The sequence below is a fragment of the Ovis canadensis genome, chromosome 24 (genome assembly GCF_042477335.2).
Source record: "Ovis canadensis isolate MfBH-ARS-UI-01 breed Bighorn chromosome 24, ARS-UI_OviCan_v2, whole genome shotgun sequence".
Taxonomy (NCBI): domain Eukaryota; kingdom Metazoa; phylum Chordata; class Mammalia; order Artiodactyla; family Bovidae; genus Ovis; species Ovis canadensis.
This window is the reverse complement of record NC_091268.1, coordinates 50,490,788-50,505,743: the sequence shown is the minus strand read 5'-3', so window position 1 is coordinate 50,505,743 and position 14,956 is coordinate 50,490,788. Positions and strand designations below refer to the sequence as shown.

At 47.5% G+C, this 14,956-nt stretch overlaps 1 protein-coding gene across 2 annotated transcripts in view; it reads left to right on the top strand.

Moving 5' to 3' along the window:
• The window catches only part of COL26A1 (collagen type XXVI alpha 1 chain), a 166,364-nt gene that overhangs the window by 37,331 nt on the left and 114,077 nt on the right, over positions 1-14,956 (top strand). For both annotated transcript variants that reach the window (XM_069571386.1, XM_069571387.1), the window contains exon 2: positions 7,147-7,269. In XM_069571386.1, the coding sequence (XP_069427487.1) occupies positions 7,147-7,269 (123 nt within the window). The remainder of the gene's footprint in view (positions 1-7,146; positions 7,270-14,956) is intronic.

The following is a 14,956-nucleotide window of genomic DNA, read 5'->3' as shown; positions in this document are numbered from 1 at the left end:
TGCAGGCTGGTAGCGTAAGAGTTGGCTGAATGAAAGAAGGTGGGAAGGCATGCCAGGGAGGACAGAGTGACAGGGTAAATGGCAAGATGGAGCGTGCTTGGAGGTAACACCCTGGAGGTGGGTGGGAACCGTAGGGGTGGGGAGCTAAGAAAGGATTTCCAAAGAGGTGGTGACTGGGCCAGATTTGTGATTTGGGGAGCGCCCTCTGGTGGCACTTTGGGGAGACTGCAGGGAGACTGGCAGACCAGCAGGGGCTGGACTGTGGGAATCAGGACCCTCCGCCCAGGGCCGGGGTGCAGGCAGGACTCTCCCGGTGTAGGGCTGGTCAGCCATGGAGCATGAGGGAGGGAGAAGGTGGAGGGTGGGGCAGCTTCCCCCTGGGGATTCTGGGTAAGGGGACCGGAAGCTTAGTGCAGCTGGTCACCAAGATGGAGCGAGAAGGGGCTGGAGGGCAATGGCCTCAGTCGTGGACGGATCGCAGTGGTGTGTCTTGAGGTGTTTCATGGGCTGTGACGAGGTGTGTCCGTGCAAGTGGGGCACATATGTTGGGGGCTCAAGAGGAAGCATTGAGGTGATGTCACATGGGGGTGGAGCAGCGTGTGGGGGCAGGAACATGGGGGCAGACCGGGTGGTCCTTGTGGGAAGGAGGGCACTGTCAATGCCCCCAGGCTTGGGTCAGGCTCAGGGGTCGGTGGGGGAGGTGAGATCAGGTCCCAAAGCAAAGCTCAGACAGGACTGGGGCTCAGAGGTTGCTCGGGGAGGGGGTCCCAGGGCTAAGGCGGGGAGCGCTGCTGTGGCATCTCCCGGGTAAAGCAGCATCAGAGGTGGGTTGGTTAGTCCTGTTAAGAGGAGGGCATGGGCTGGGGGTATTCTAAAGACCTCTCCGTTTCATCATGACATGGTTTCCTAAAGCCATTTAGCACTGGTTTTTCCCAAAGGACTCAACGAAGGATTACACAATTCACCAAATCAAGAGAGCCAGACACTTAGCGTGGCGAAAGCTACTTGGGAGCAGCCCCTCTGGGGGCCAGGTGGAGCAGGGCCAAGTCAATTGCTCTTCTCCATCAGGGGTAGGTTGGGCTTCTCTGGTGGCACAGATGGTAAAGAATCCACCTGCAATGTGGGAGACCTGGGTTCGATCCCTGGGTTGGGAAGATCCCCTGGAGGAGGGCATGGCAACCCACTCCAGTATTCTTGCCTGGAGGATCCCCATGGACAGAGGAGCCTGGTGGGCTAGAGTCCATGGGATCACAAAGAGTCAGACACGACTGAGAGACTAACACGCATCAGAGGTGGGGTGTGTGTGTGTGTGTGTGTGTGTGTGCACACGTGTGCTAATTCGCTTCAGTTGTGTCCTACTCTCTGCGACCCTATAGACTGTAGCCCTGGGCCTCTCCTAAGGAAACAAGCCTGGAGGAGAGCAGGTTTGTCCCCAAAGCTGGGAGTCAGTTTCCCTTCCTGGACCCTCCATGAAAACTCAACCAGAGGGTGGATGGCAATGCTGAACGGATATTGCTGAGATGATGTCCCCAAATAATGCCAGTCATCCCCCCTCCCCCGACCCTGATGGAGACTGCTGAGGCCGCCCTCACTTCCTAGGCAGTTTGAAGACCAGCCCTGCCACTCCCAAACTCTGTGCCCCGGGGCCAGTCCTTCCTGCGCAGTCACGAGTTGAGTTATACTTCTGCTGTCAAGCTGGTCTCTGGGTGGAGTCATTCTGTAGCCCATACAGCCTTGTTCACCCACCATCGCGCACTCATCATGGTCAGGGGTGGGGGTGAGGGTGGGTGGTGGTGTGATGCCACCCACCACATAGGTGTGATACTCAGGACCTGGGGATCCTAAGGGGGACCCCGTGTGAAGGCAGAGTGTGTCCTCCCAAGATTCCCCAGAACCTCGGGAGCCTGGAGATGAACAGGGTTTAGAATTCCATCTGAAAAGACCCGGAGCCCTCCTTCCTTGTCTCTGCCTGCCTTCTTGGTTGTTTTTGGCCAGGTTTTGATTTTGGGAAGCCATTTGCAGCCCATTAAAAGATCAAATGTCTGGAGATGATGAATCGAGGCATTTGAAAATGTTTTCCAATTCATAGCTCATTTCCCTATAGAAAGCGCTGACCCAGGAGTGGCTGGACTTTGTTCCAGATCGCCAGGGGCAACTCTCAGGGTGGAGCATGGTCCTTGGATTGGGCAGCAGTTCAACCCTCAAGATTCTTGCTGATGCTCCCAGGTAGAGATGGAGGAAGGGTCCAGGCCCGGCTTCCCTGAGTAACTGGCAGAGACAGTGGTTTGTATTGCGTAGGTACAACCCTGGGCAGGAGAGCTGGATTCCTTTCCCAACTCGGCCTCCGATTTGAGTCATGGGCAGTGGGAATTCATCTCCCACTACTTATTTTCCCATCTGTAAAAACAGGAAGGACAATTTTTACACTTTTATGCACATTGTGGGGTTCAAGTGGCCAGCTAATCAGTCATGACACCTTGGGGTAGGTAGTGCCGTGTCGTTCACACACCAGTAGCCTGGACCTGCTCATTTAATCCTCACAATAACCCTGAGAGGTAGACTTTCCTATTTCACTGAGGCTTGCTTCAAGTCATGCAGTAGACTGGTGACAGAACCAGGTTGCTTGGTGCCTTTGGGGAAAGGGATCGACTTTTGACTGCTTTTTCATGTTCTTTCATGGTATTTTTGACGGTGCCAAAATATTTTCCTAGAAAATTGTCCAGTTGTCGAGATTTTGAAAAATTTTGATGTCACGATCAGACACAATAGTTACTTACAATGTCTAATCTCTATATGGATTTTTTTTTCTTGTTCTCAGTGTCTACTTATGTATTTTGTTGTTTCTCAATAATAATTATCTAAATTTTGTCTATTTGATTTTTTAAAAGCCTGTGTTTGATTTTGTTGATTCACTTTTGCATGTACTCTATTTTCATTCATTTCTTTGTTCATCTTGCTTAGCACTCAGTGGGCCCTTTCGAATTAAAAACTCATGTCTTACAAATATCATAGGATATCACTCATATGTAGAATCTAAAAATATACAAATGAACTTCTTAACAAAACAGTAATAGACTGACACAGATAGAAAACAAACTTGTGGTTATCAAAGGGGAAAGTTGGGAGGGGGATAAATTAGGGATCTGAATTAACAGATACACACTACTATACATAAATGAACCAAACAATAAAGACCTACTGTATAGCACAGGGAACTATATTCAATATCTTGTAATGATCTATCCATGGAAAATCATCTGAAAAAGAATATATATGTATGTATACATATATTTAAAACACTGAATCACTTTGCTATAAACCTGAAACATTGTAGAGCAACTGTACTTCAATAAAAATATTTAAAAATGAAAAAATTATTCACACATGCAAAAGAATTCATGTCTTTCTTCAGCTCTGGGAAGTAGTCTTTGTTATTGCTTCAAGTCTATACATTCCTGTGCTCTCTCTGGTCTCCCCTAATAGATGGGTGTTGGAACTTGGTCTATCCTCTGGGTACCTCACCTTTGCTCACACATTTTCCATCTCTGTGTCCCTTTGCAGTGCATCCTTGGAGAGGTCATGGCTCACATCCACTCATCAGCTCATTCCTTAATTTGTCTGCTCTGAATTTTCAGCCCATCTGTTGAGCCTTTTTTTTTTTTTCCCAGTCATATTTCATTTACAAGGTATCTAACTTTTTCATTTCATAGTATTTCTTATGTGTGAAAAATGATGTCTCCTTGAGGACATTAATTATACTGGAGACAACCATCTCCATAAGGAAGTATCTCCAATTGCTTTACTCTTTGTTTTTTCTTGAATCGTGATGTATTCTCTGTTGAGTCAGTGCCTTTCAGGGTATTGGCCTTTTTTTCTTAAACAGTTTTAAATTCTTGGCATTTGGGGTTTTCCATTAGCTGTTTTTGTTTCTCTGTTCATTGCTGCTTTGCCTCTTGGTGGATCGGTGGGATAGGTAGAGGATAAAGAATGTTCAAGAATTCAGCTGTCTGACCTTGAGAGAGTCCCAGTTTTTCCTGGAGGTCATCTGCCTTTGAGGCACCCATTCTGATCACAACTGCCACGAAACAGGAGAGTTCAATGCCTGATTCTTTTTTTTTGTTAGTTAATTTTTTATTGAAGTATTGCTTTACAATGTACAGCAAAATGAATCAGCCTTATTTATACGTCTGTCCCCTCCTTTCTGGACTTCCTTCCCATTCAGGTCGCCACAGTGCATTAGAGTTCCCTGTGAGTTACAGTATGCTTTCATTGGTTATCTAGTTTATACATAGCAGCAATAGTGTATTTGTGTCAATTCCAATCTCCCAATGCCTCCCCCACCCCCGCCCCCCGCTTTCCCCCCGGTAGTATCCATATATTTGCTCTCCATGTCTGTGTCTCTTTTTCTGCTTTGCAAATAAGATCATCTATATACCATTTTTCTAGATTCCACATATATGTGTTAATATACATATTTGTCTTTCTCTTTCTAACTTACTTCATCTGTGTGACACCAATGCCTGACTCTTGAGACCAGCAAGGATAGGCATCCTGGTCCTGCCCGTCTGGCTCCTTCTACTGTGGCCCTCTGACAGTCCTCTGTGCCCCTCCCCTATCCCATTAGCCACATTTGCTGCTCCTACAGTGCACCCACCTTGAACCCAGTCTTCCCTGTGTGTTTTGGACTGTGCTTCCTCCTTCAGTTAAGTCCCTGGTGCTTTCAGCTCCTCAAATTCCTCAAAGTACCTGTCCCACTGCTTTTTGTTTTCCAGTGCTCCTAGGGACTCTTTTATTTGTATTATCTGTTTATTGAATTCTGATTGACAAATTTAAAAAGTGTTTATTTAGATTGTACAACTTGATTTTTTTTTGTTTACAATATGATGATTTAATTGCATATACATTGTGAAATGATTACCATGGATTATTAACACCTCTATCATTTCATATAGCTACCTTCTTTATGTGTAGAAGAACACAAGTAAGAACACTGAAGATCTACTCTCTTAGCAAATTTCAAGTGTACAACATGGTATTATGAACCATAATCACCCTGTACAGATCTAAACTGTACATTAGATCCCCAGAACTTATTCATCTTATAACTGGAATTTTGTATCCTTTGACCAACATCTCCCCATCTCTCCCATCCCCCTCTCCCCTGACAACCACTGTTCTCCTCTCTGGTTCTATGAGTTTGACATTTTCAGATTCTTCTTATAAATGAGATCATACAGATTTGTCTTTCTCTGTCTGACTTATACCCTTCGCATAATGTCCTCTAGATTCATCCATGTTGTCACAAATGGTAAGGTTTCCTTTCTTTTTTATGGTTGAATAATTGCATTCCATTGTGTATATACGCTGCATTTTCTTTATCCATTTATCTGTCGATGGATGTTTGGTTGCTTCCATCTTGGCTATTGTGAATAATGCTCCAATGAACGTGGAGGTGCAGATATTTCTTTGGGATATTGATTTTGTTTCCTTTGGATAGATAAACCAAAAGTGAGATTCCTGGATCATATAATAATTCTATTTTTAATTTTTTTGAGGAACCTGCCATAATGGGTGCACCAATTTACCTTCCTACCAATACTGTACCGTGGTTCCCTTTTTTCTCCACCTTCAACAACCCTTGTTGTCTCATGTCTTTTTGATAATAGCCGTCCTAACAGGTGTGACGTGATATCTTATTTTGATTTGCGTTTCCCTGATGAGGCTTCTCTGGTAGCTCAGCTGGTAAAGAATCAGCTGCAGGAGACCCCGGTTCGATTCCTGGGTTGGGAAGACACCCTGGCAAAGGGATAGGCCGCCCACTCCAGTATTCTTTGACTTCCCTGGTGGCTCACCTAGTAAAGAATCTGCCTGCAATGCAGGAGACCTGGGTTGGGATGATCCCCTGGAGAAGGGAACTGCTACCGACTCCAGTATTCTTCCCTGGAGAATTCCAGTCCATGGGGTCGTTTCACAGAGTCGGACATGACTGAGCGACTTTCACACACTGATGTTGAGCACCTTTTCGTGTGTCTGTTGGCCATCGGTATGTACTCTACATGTATTCTTTAGGAAAATGTCTGTTCAGATTCATTGGCCATTTTTTATTGGATTATTATTAAATTTTACTATGGAGTTTTATGAGTTCCTTATATTTTTTGATATCAGTCCTTATCAAATAAATAGTTTGCAAAAGTCCCAAAGCTCCCACAAAGACATTTTTGTCTGAGGACTACTGCCAAATTATTGTTACTGGGGGGTATTGAGTAAGGGACCTCCTCTGCCACCATCTTGATGAGTTCATGGGGGACTTACTTTTAGATTTTCAATTTCTAGGATCTGGAGATGGGAGGGGGGAGGTGCCTGCCATCTTGATCCAATCACCATATTGTTTGCACATGTTCTGCACCCCCACCCCCCCCTGGGTCCCAGCTCAGGCCTCCTCAGCTCTTACACACTGCACCAGAGGGGCTTTTCTGAAATCAGAGCCATCTGAGTCATTGCCCACAGCTCAGAGTCTTTCAGTGGCTCCCACCAAAGTCAGGATGAGACCCACTTCTAGCCTGGCAGGTTCCAGGCCTCTTCCTGTCTCCTGGCTCCTCCCCTTCCTCCAGTTGGCTGGCCGCAGGCAGGTCTCTGAACCCACGACGGTCGGTCTCAGCTCCTTGCCTTTGCTCACTCTGCTGTCTCTTCTTCGGACTGTCCACTCTTTGCCCCTACACTTTGGGTTGGCTGACTCTGATCTTTCCCCTTTCTTAGGACCTGGGTTGGGGGCTCTGCTGGGTTCCCACAGTTTCACAGCCCCATGCTCATCCTGTGATTGTCCCTATGACCCCACGTTCCAGTGTGTTCTGATCATCTCCCCGACAGTCTTCCCTTCCAGAGGGGGATTTCCTGGCAAGGGTACAGCCCCATCCTGATTTCACACGGAGTTGTTGGAAGACTGGAATGATGTGGGGGGGCTTGATGGCTACGGGGTGTGGCTACTCTCTCCCTTTGACCGAGGCAGAGGGTCTCAGTGTCCTCTTGGCCAGCAGCGGTGGCGCTGCAGGCTTGTGGAGGGGCCCCTTCTGGCCTCGGCCGGCCTTGATCCACAGTCAGATGCCCCAGCAACGGGCGGGACTGATGTGACTGTCGCTTTCCCCACAGGCACTGGTGCCATCACACGGTGACACGGACGGTGTCCTGCCAGGTGCAGAACGGCTCGGAGACGGTGGTGCAGCGCGTGTACCAGAGCTGCCGGTGGCCTGGGCCCTGCGCCAACCTCGTGAGGTAACGGCCGCAGGGCTGGCCAGCTCTGCCTTTCCTTACACTTCCTCTGGGCGAACCCAGCTCTAGCAGAGCTGCTGGGGTAGGAGGGCTGACGCCTGGAAACAGAGTAGGGCACGCATTTATGGAGCACCTTTTGTGTATGGAGTATGAGGACAATGTGTGTGCAAAGATGAAAGGGACTTGCTTCCCAGCTAAAAGATCCTCATAATCCAGTGGATATTTGATGAGCAAAAGGGCCAGGCGAGTCCATTCACACACGCACACATACACACACAACCCTACAAGCCCCTCTTCTCAAGAGCTGCCCACCTCAAGCCCCACCCCTCACAGCACCACCCACCACCAGCCCCGCCCGCCTCACAGCCCCGCCCCTCAAGTCCCGCCACACCACAGCCCCCGCCTCCTTTCAAGCCACACCTACCCAAGCCCCGCCTCTGCCCAGCCCCACTCCACCACGGCCCTGCCCCTTTCATGGCCCCGCCCCCACAAGCCCCGCCCCCTCCACAGCCTTGCTTCTGTCTGCAGTGTCCTCCACTCCCAGCTCTCAGGAGCTCCTCGGCATTCACAGAGCGAGGTCTAAATGGGTGACTAGACGTCCAGGGACTCTGAGACCCAGCCTTGCCTGCCTCCTTGTCCTCTTCCCCTTCAGGTCTTGCTCCAGCTCCAGGAACTGGACTCCTTACCCCGTCACCCCTACTCATCTCCAGCTCTAGGTTTCTGCTTCAAAGACCCTTCCTCATCGATCACCCTCCTCAAACTCCAAACCCCTCTCCCTTCTGTGTTAAGAGAACACTTTGTGCCCTCCACTAAGAGGACATTTGAGTGAGGGGTCTGTTTTCAGCAAGGTTCTTCAGAGAAGCAGAACCAGTAGTGTGTGGTAGTAGATATATATATGGGAGATGGACAGATTTTTAAGGAATTGGCTCATGTGGTGGTGGGGGTTGGCACTTCCAAAAGCTACAGGGTAGGCTCCAGAGACCCAGGAAAGAATTGCTGTTGTAGCTGGGGTCAGAAGGCAACCCACTGGCAGAATTTCCTCCTCTTCAAGGGAGGGCAGTCTTTTTCTGAAGGTCTTCACCTGATTGAATGAGGCCCACCATATTATGGAGGCGTACAGGGAGGCCTGGCTTGCTGCGATTCATGGGGTCGCAAAGAGTCGGACACGACTGAGCAACTGAACTGAACTGAACTGAATCTGCTTTACTCAAAGTTCACTCCCTCAATCTCATCTAAAGAAATACTTCCATGGCAACATCCATTCATATTTGACCATAGAGCTAGGTACTGTGGCTCGGCCAAGTTGACACATAAAATTAACCATCATAGAGTCACCATGAGTTGGATATATTTTCATCACCAAAGATGAAGAGTGAGCCCCTGAGTTGGGGCCTGTGCCCGCACGGTGCTGCCCACTCTAGGGCTCAGCATGGAGCTGACCCCAGAATCAGCCTGCAGCATGAATTGATGGAACCCACAGGAGAATGCTCCTAGGCCAAAATTATTATTGTTTTTTTATTATGAAGATAGTGATATATCCTTACTGCTAAAAAGAAGTTCAAACATTTGGTAGTAACTGAGTAAAGGAAAAAATGAACATTCTCTCCTCTTCCAGTGTCACTTCCATAATCCCATTGTTAAAATGTCGTTCCAGATTTTTTCTCCACAACATATGTATTTCTTTTCTTTTTAAATTTGTGTTTTATTGAAGTATAGTTGAATTGCAATGTGTTCATTACTGCTGTGCAGCAAAGTGACTCAGTTGTACATATACATATATTCTTTTTCATATTCTTTTGCATTTTGGTTTATCACAGGATATTGAATATAGTTCCCTATGCTAAACAGTAGAACCTTGTTGTTTATCCTTTCTGTATATGCCAGTTTGCATCTGCTAATCCCAAACTCCCAAGGCTCCCCACCCTTGGCTGCTATCAATCTATTCTCTTTGTCCCTGATTGTAAACATATTTTCTTAAACAAATATTAAGTGATGTTATTTTGTTCTATAACTTGGTTTTCCCCCAGGAAAAATATTTTGCAATCTATTCCCATAGAGACACCTCATTTTTAACAGCTGTGTAGTATTCCACTGTAGAAGAGCATCATCAGTTATTTCCCATTCCCTCAATTGATGGGTATTTAAGTGGTTGCCTAATTTAGCCACTCCAGATCATATTTCAATCACATTATCATATATATATGTTAACAATTTTACAAGTGTTTTCTCAAATTTTTTTTAAAGTTTAATTTATATTTACATAAGTGTTGCAAAAACTAGTAAACAGAGTTTCTGTGTAGCTTTTCCTTTCATCAACTTCCCTGTCTTAGTCCATTTTGGGGGCTGTTGTATCAAACCACCATAGACTGGGGGGCTTAAATGACAAACATTTATTTCTCACAGTTCTGGAGGCTGAGAAGTCCAAGGTCAATGTGCTGCCAAATTCATTATCTGGAGAGAGCTCTCTTCCTTGTTCATAGACAGTCCTCTTCTCAATGTATCTTCCCTGGGGTCTTTAAAAGGGTGCTAATCCCATTCATGAGGGCTCCACCTTTATGACCTAATCACTTCCCGAAGGCCCCACCTTCAAATACCATCGGGATTAGGTTTCAACATAAGAATTTAGAGGTGGGGGATGGGGGAAACACAGACATTGAATCTTTAGCATTTTTCCTAAGGTTAATATCTTCTGCAACCATAGTACAATTGTCCAGGCCAGGAAATTAACAGTGACATAATACTGTAAACTAAGACATTATTTAAATTTTACCAACCATCCTACTCATGTCATTTTCCTGGTTTTATTTTCCCCATTTTACATTTAAGTTGTCTCCTTAGTCTCCTCCAGTCTGGGGCCATTTCTTGGTCTTACTTTGTCTTTCATGACCTCAGCACTTGTAAAAGTACTAGCCAGTTATTTGATGGAGATTATGCATTTTTGGGGAGGAGACTGTGAAAGGCATGTTGTACCTTTCTTGGGGCACATATGAAGAGGTACATAGCATCAATACTGCTGATGTTGACTTTGATCACTTGGTTAAGGTGGTGTCTCAGCCAGGTTTCTCCACTGTTGTGTCATTATTTCTCCCTTTGCCATTTATGAGTATATTGTGGGGAGACATTTGGAGTCTAGACAGATACGCTGTTCCTCCTCCTCCTTTCTCCCAGTAATTTTAGCATCCATTGAGGATTCTTGCTTGCCATAATTATTATTATGGTGTTTGCCAAATAGCGACTTTTGATTTTCATCATTTTTTTTTAGTAGTAGGTGTTCTTTAGTTGGGGTCTGCGTTGTATACAAGTGTTTTGATATACTCATTCTGCAGGAGGAGTGGTAAGTAAATGGATTCTGCTGCTGCTCCTTAGTCGGTCAGTCTTGTCCAACTCTTTGCGACCCAGTGGACTGTATCCCACCAGGCTCCTCTATCCATGGGATTTCCCAGGCAAGAATCCTGGAGTGGGTAGCCTTTTCCTTCTCAAGGGGAATCTTCCTGACTCAAGGATCGAACCTGCATCTGCTGCTTGGCAGGCAGATTCTTTACCACTGAGCCACCTGGCAAGCCCAAGTAAATGGATATATCCATTAAAAATTGAAGGCAAGAGGCTACTTTTAAATGTTGTGCTAGAGGGTGACCAATGGATTGATGATGAAGAAAAGATGCTGGCCCCCCTTTCCTCTTTTAAATGATTATTTATTTACTTGGTTGCACTGGGTCTTAGCTGTGGCATGTGGGATCTAGTTTCCTGACCAGGGATCAAACCCACGCCCCCTGCATTGGGAGCGCAGAGTCTTACCCATTGGACCACCAGGGAAGTTACCCCTAACTCCCTTTCCTTTTCAGCAGAAGGGACAGAGACCCCATTTTCCCTCCCTCCCTCATGTCCCAGAACCCAAATTCCAAGACTCTTCTGCTTTTCTCATCATCAGGGGTCATCAGAGGATCAGGTCACCATCATCTGATCCTGGGAGCATCTTCTGAGAAGAAGGGTCTTTGGAGTCGGGTCTATAAGTGACCCTGACAGTGTGGGTCTTGCTCAGTGTGAGGAATGACCGCTCCAACAGGGAAGCTGCTGGTTGGGGCTGGAATTCAGGCCATGAGGAGTGAGGCTATATCTGTCTCACAGTTCCAATCCCACCAGTCTCGATTTGTGCAAGTAGGGAGCCAAGCTCGGAAACGGCTCTCTACAAGACACAGGATTTGACTTCAGTAAACTCATATCTATGTCTTCGGAGTTGAGACATAAACGTGAGCAGTTGTATTTTTGTTTTTCCAAATTGGGGTTTAACTGCAGTCCTGTGTGTTGGGTACACTCCACAGTCAGTTCCCAAGGAGGAAACAAGGGCTTCCAAAGTGGCACTGGTGGTGCAGAATCCACCTGCCAATGCAGGAGACCCGGGAGACAGAGGTTCAATCCTTGGGTCGGGAAGATCCCACGGAGTAGGACATGGCAACCCACTCCAGTATTTTTTGCCTGGAAAATTCCACAGACAGAGGAGCCTGGGGTCTCAAAGAATCAGACATGGCTGAGCATGAGTGGGCTATACATCAGGAAATCTGGACAAACACAAAGCACTGAAGGTGGAAAAAACAGCTCCTGCACGCAGGCACACACACACTCTCCACTGTGTTGGATTTGGGTTTAGAGAATGAACTGTCAGGATTCCCTTTACTAGAAAACCTTGGAAGGAAGGGAGCAGTGGGCCGGCTTTCTTAATGCCAAAATTACAGCTCGAGGTTTTTATATTTTCTAAATACAGTAAGGCACCTTTAAGAAAAGCCAAATGAGCTAAGTACTGAATCACTGACCTCAACTGAAAAAATGTCAAATGTTCATTGATTTTCACAAGGGCCCTTTGCTTTATGACTGAAGAAATAACGAGAACAATGGTTCAGGAGCATCGGGGCCTTGTCTTTGGAATGGGTGTTTACAGTCCTTTCAGGGAGGTCTCTCCCTCCCCTTGGCATCAGGAGTCGAGAACAGAATGTTCAATCATGCATCTGTCATGAGCTTGCCCTCTTGCCTTCAAAACTTCAGCCAGCAGGAGCTTTGTGAAGTAAAACTCAATCCCCATTCTTTCAAGGAATACTGCATTTCTGATGTAACTGTCCTCATTACTTCTGTTACTGTTGTTTGTTAAGGAGGGAGGGGTTAACCCCTTTTCTTCCTTGCCAGTAACTCATGTCTGAGTTAGAACTGGGGTGCATGCCCTCTGTGACCTCAGGCTGCTGGCCGGGCAGGTGGGGTGGTGGGTCTCTGCCTGGTGACCTGGGGAACCAAGTGCAACCTGCGTTCAGGTCCCAGTTCTGCAGTTTTCGCATCTAAGAGGCCTTGTCCTGGCTGCAGCTGCCATGCTTGTCTTCCCGTATCCCTCCGGTCCCCTTCTAGCTCCTTCTGGCTGATCATGGCATGGCCCTCCTCCAAATCTTCCAGGAGCTTCCATCTCACTTAAAAGCCCATCCCTCTCTCTGTGGTTTACCATTCTCTTCCTGACCCCATGAACGGTCTCGCTCCCTGGGCTCTGGGCACATGGACCAGGCTGTCCTAGAGGCTCAGACTCTCCGCGGGGCATCACCTTTGCCATCCTTTCACCTGGACTGTTTTCACGCTGCAGCAGCTGGAAATGCTGGGTTGCCTTACGGGATTCCATCCTTTGTTCCATGGTCTCTCTTCTCTCTCTCTCCCTGTAACTCTCCAGCCCTTTATCCCACTTAATCTCATTCTTAGCACTTGCTGCTGTGAGCCACAGCATTCATTCCACGGTCAGCCTGGTCATCATCTGCCCGGCCTACCAGCCTAGGGGCCACAGGAGAGGAGGCTATCTCAGTCCCTCTAGACTCCCAGTGCCTGCTGTTCAGGGGCTCAGGAAACATCACTGAATCAATGATGTGATGTCGGGAGGATGAAATGAGATCAGAGTTGTCAGGACACGTAGAATTCATGCACAGCGAGCTCGTGATAGTGAACTGTGAACACATCATTATGGAGCAAAATTCTTGTCTGATAAACTGGTCTACAAACTTGCGATGAGGCGATGGAGGCTCAGAGAGGCAAAGGGACTTGCCCACGGTCACAGGGAGTCACAGGGGCTGGGATGGATTTGACTCCAGCCCATCAAACAGGCCCCATTGGGATGCTCCTGAGGTTTCAAGGCCCAGCTCCCCTTTCCCCCCAAATGAACATTTGTGGACCTCCTCCTTTGTACACACCCCAAAGCTCCCAGGAGAATGCAGGTGAGAACGCAGACCAGTCCTTGACTTGGGGCGATGACAGTGAGGTGGAAAGAGGGGATGTTAGTCAAAGCACCGTAATAAGTAACAAGTGCAGTTACATCTGTCACTGATGCTGTGTGGATATGTGTGGGGGCCCAGACCCAAGGGGAGGGCTTTCCTGAGCTGGGGCTTTCTGCAAGGGACATTTACTGAGGTAAGAAAAAGCTCCAGGGATGTCCCTGGTGGCCCAGTGGTTACGACTCTGAGCTTCCAATTTGGGGTGTGTGTGTGTGTGTGTGTGTGTTCAATCCCTGGTTGGGGAGGTAAGATCCCACATGCTGCATAGTGTGGCCAAAAAATTAGAAAAAAGAAAAAGCTCCAGATTGTATTGTTCTGTCTCAGTGTGCTTATTACCTCTTAGTCCAATTTTTTAAAGCATAATTTTTAAATAGCTTACAAGTTTTATTTATTTATTTATTCATTTTGGCTGCTCTGAGTCTTCATTGCAGCGTGGGCTTTCTCTGGTTGCAGTGAGTGGAGGCTGTGATGCAAGGGCCTTTCATTATGGTGGCCTCTCCCGTTGTGGAGCTTGGGCTTCAGGAGCAGGGGTATGTGGACTTAGTTGCTCCTCGGCACGAGGGATCTTCCCGGACCAGGGATCGAACCGGTGTCCCCTGCATTGGCAAGTGGATTCTTAATCACTGGACCACCAGGGAAGTCCTGAAAAGCATCATTTTATAGTTTTCTTAAGAGTCTGCATGCTTCAAAAATTTGTTCGCTGGGCTGGTTACCCTCAGGAGAGCCTCAGGGCAGGAGGAGCTTGGGAGGTTCCTGGGGGCCCTTTGGGGCAGGCTCTGTGTCTTATGCATGTGTTCTCCCATGTCTCACGACATCTTGGGTCGAACCCAGGAGACAACGTTTGTAGCATTTGCCAAAAGAGTCTTCGATAACGGGAGCCTGTTAACCTCACAGCAATCTGGAAGAGGTGCTTCCACGTGGGGCTGACAATATGCTGAAGATCTTGGCCTCCTTTGACTTTCTTTTTGCTGGGCACCTCATCCTGATGGCGGGGCAGGGGTGGGGGATCAGGAAGTCTCCTGGGATGAGGTGACGTCAGAGCTGAGGGAGGGACTCACAGCAAAGAAGCAGTAACAGCTAGTGGTCATGATGGGGAGATTTCAAAAGCTCCAGACCCCTGCATGGGGCTGGGTGATGACAGAAGGGACCTCTGCACTGTCACACAGCTGAGGAGTTGGGGTTTAGCTGGTCCTTCCATAGATTTTGCAGCGTCTAGTCCAGGAGCCTTCAGTTAAATAGATTTATCTCCCCTATCCTTCCCACCAAGACAACTGGCTGAGGCATTTCTTTCTCTTTGATGGGAGCACTTTGGGCAGTGAGGACCCAAAGCAGGAGGCGGGAGGCAGAAAGGAGGGTGAGCTGAGGAGCCCTCCACCCATCACTTTGTGCCTGGGGAGTGT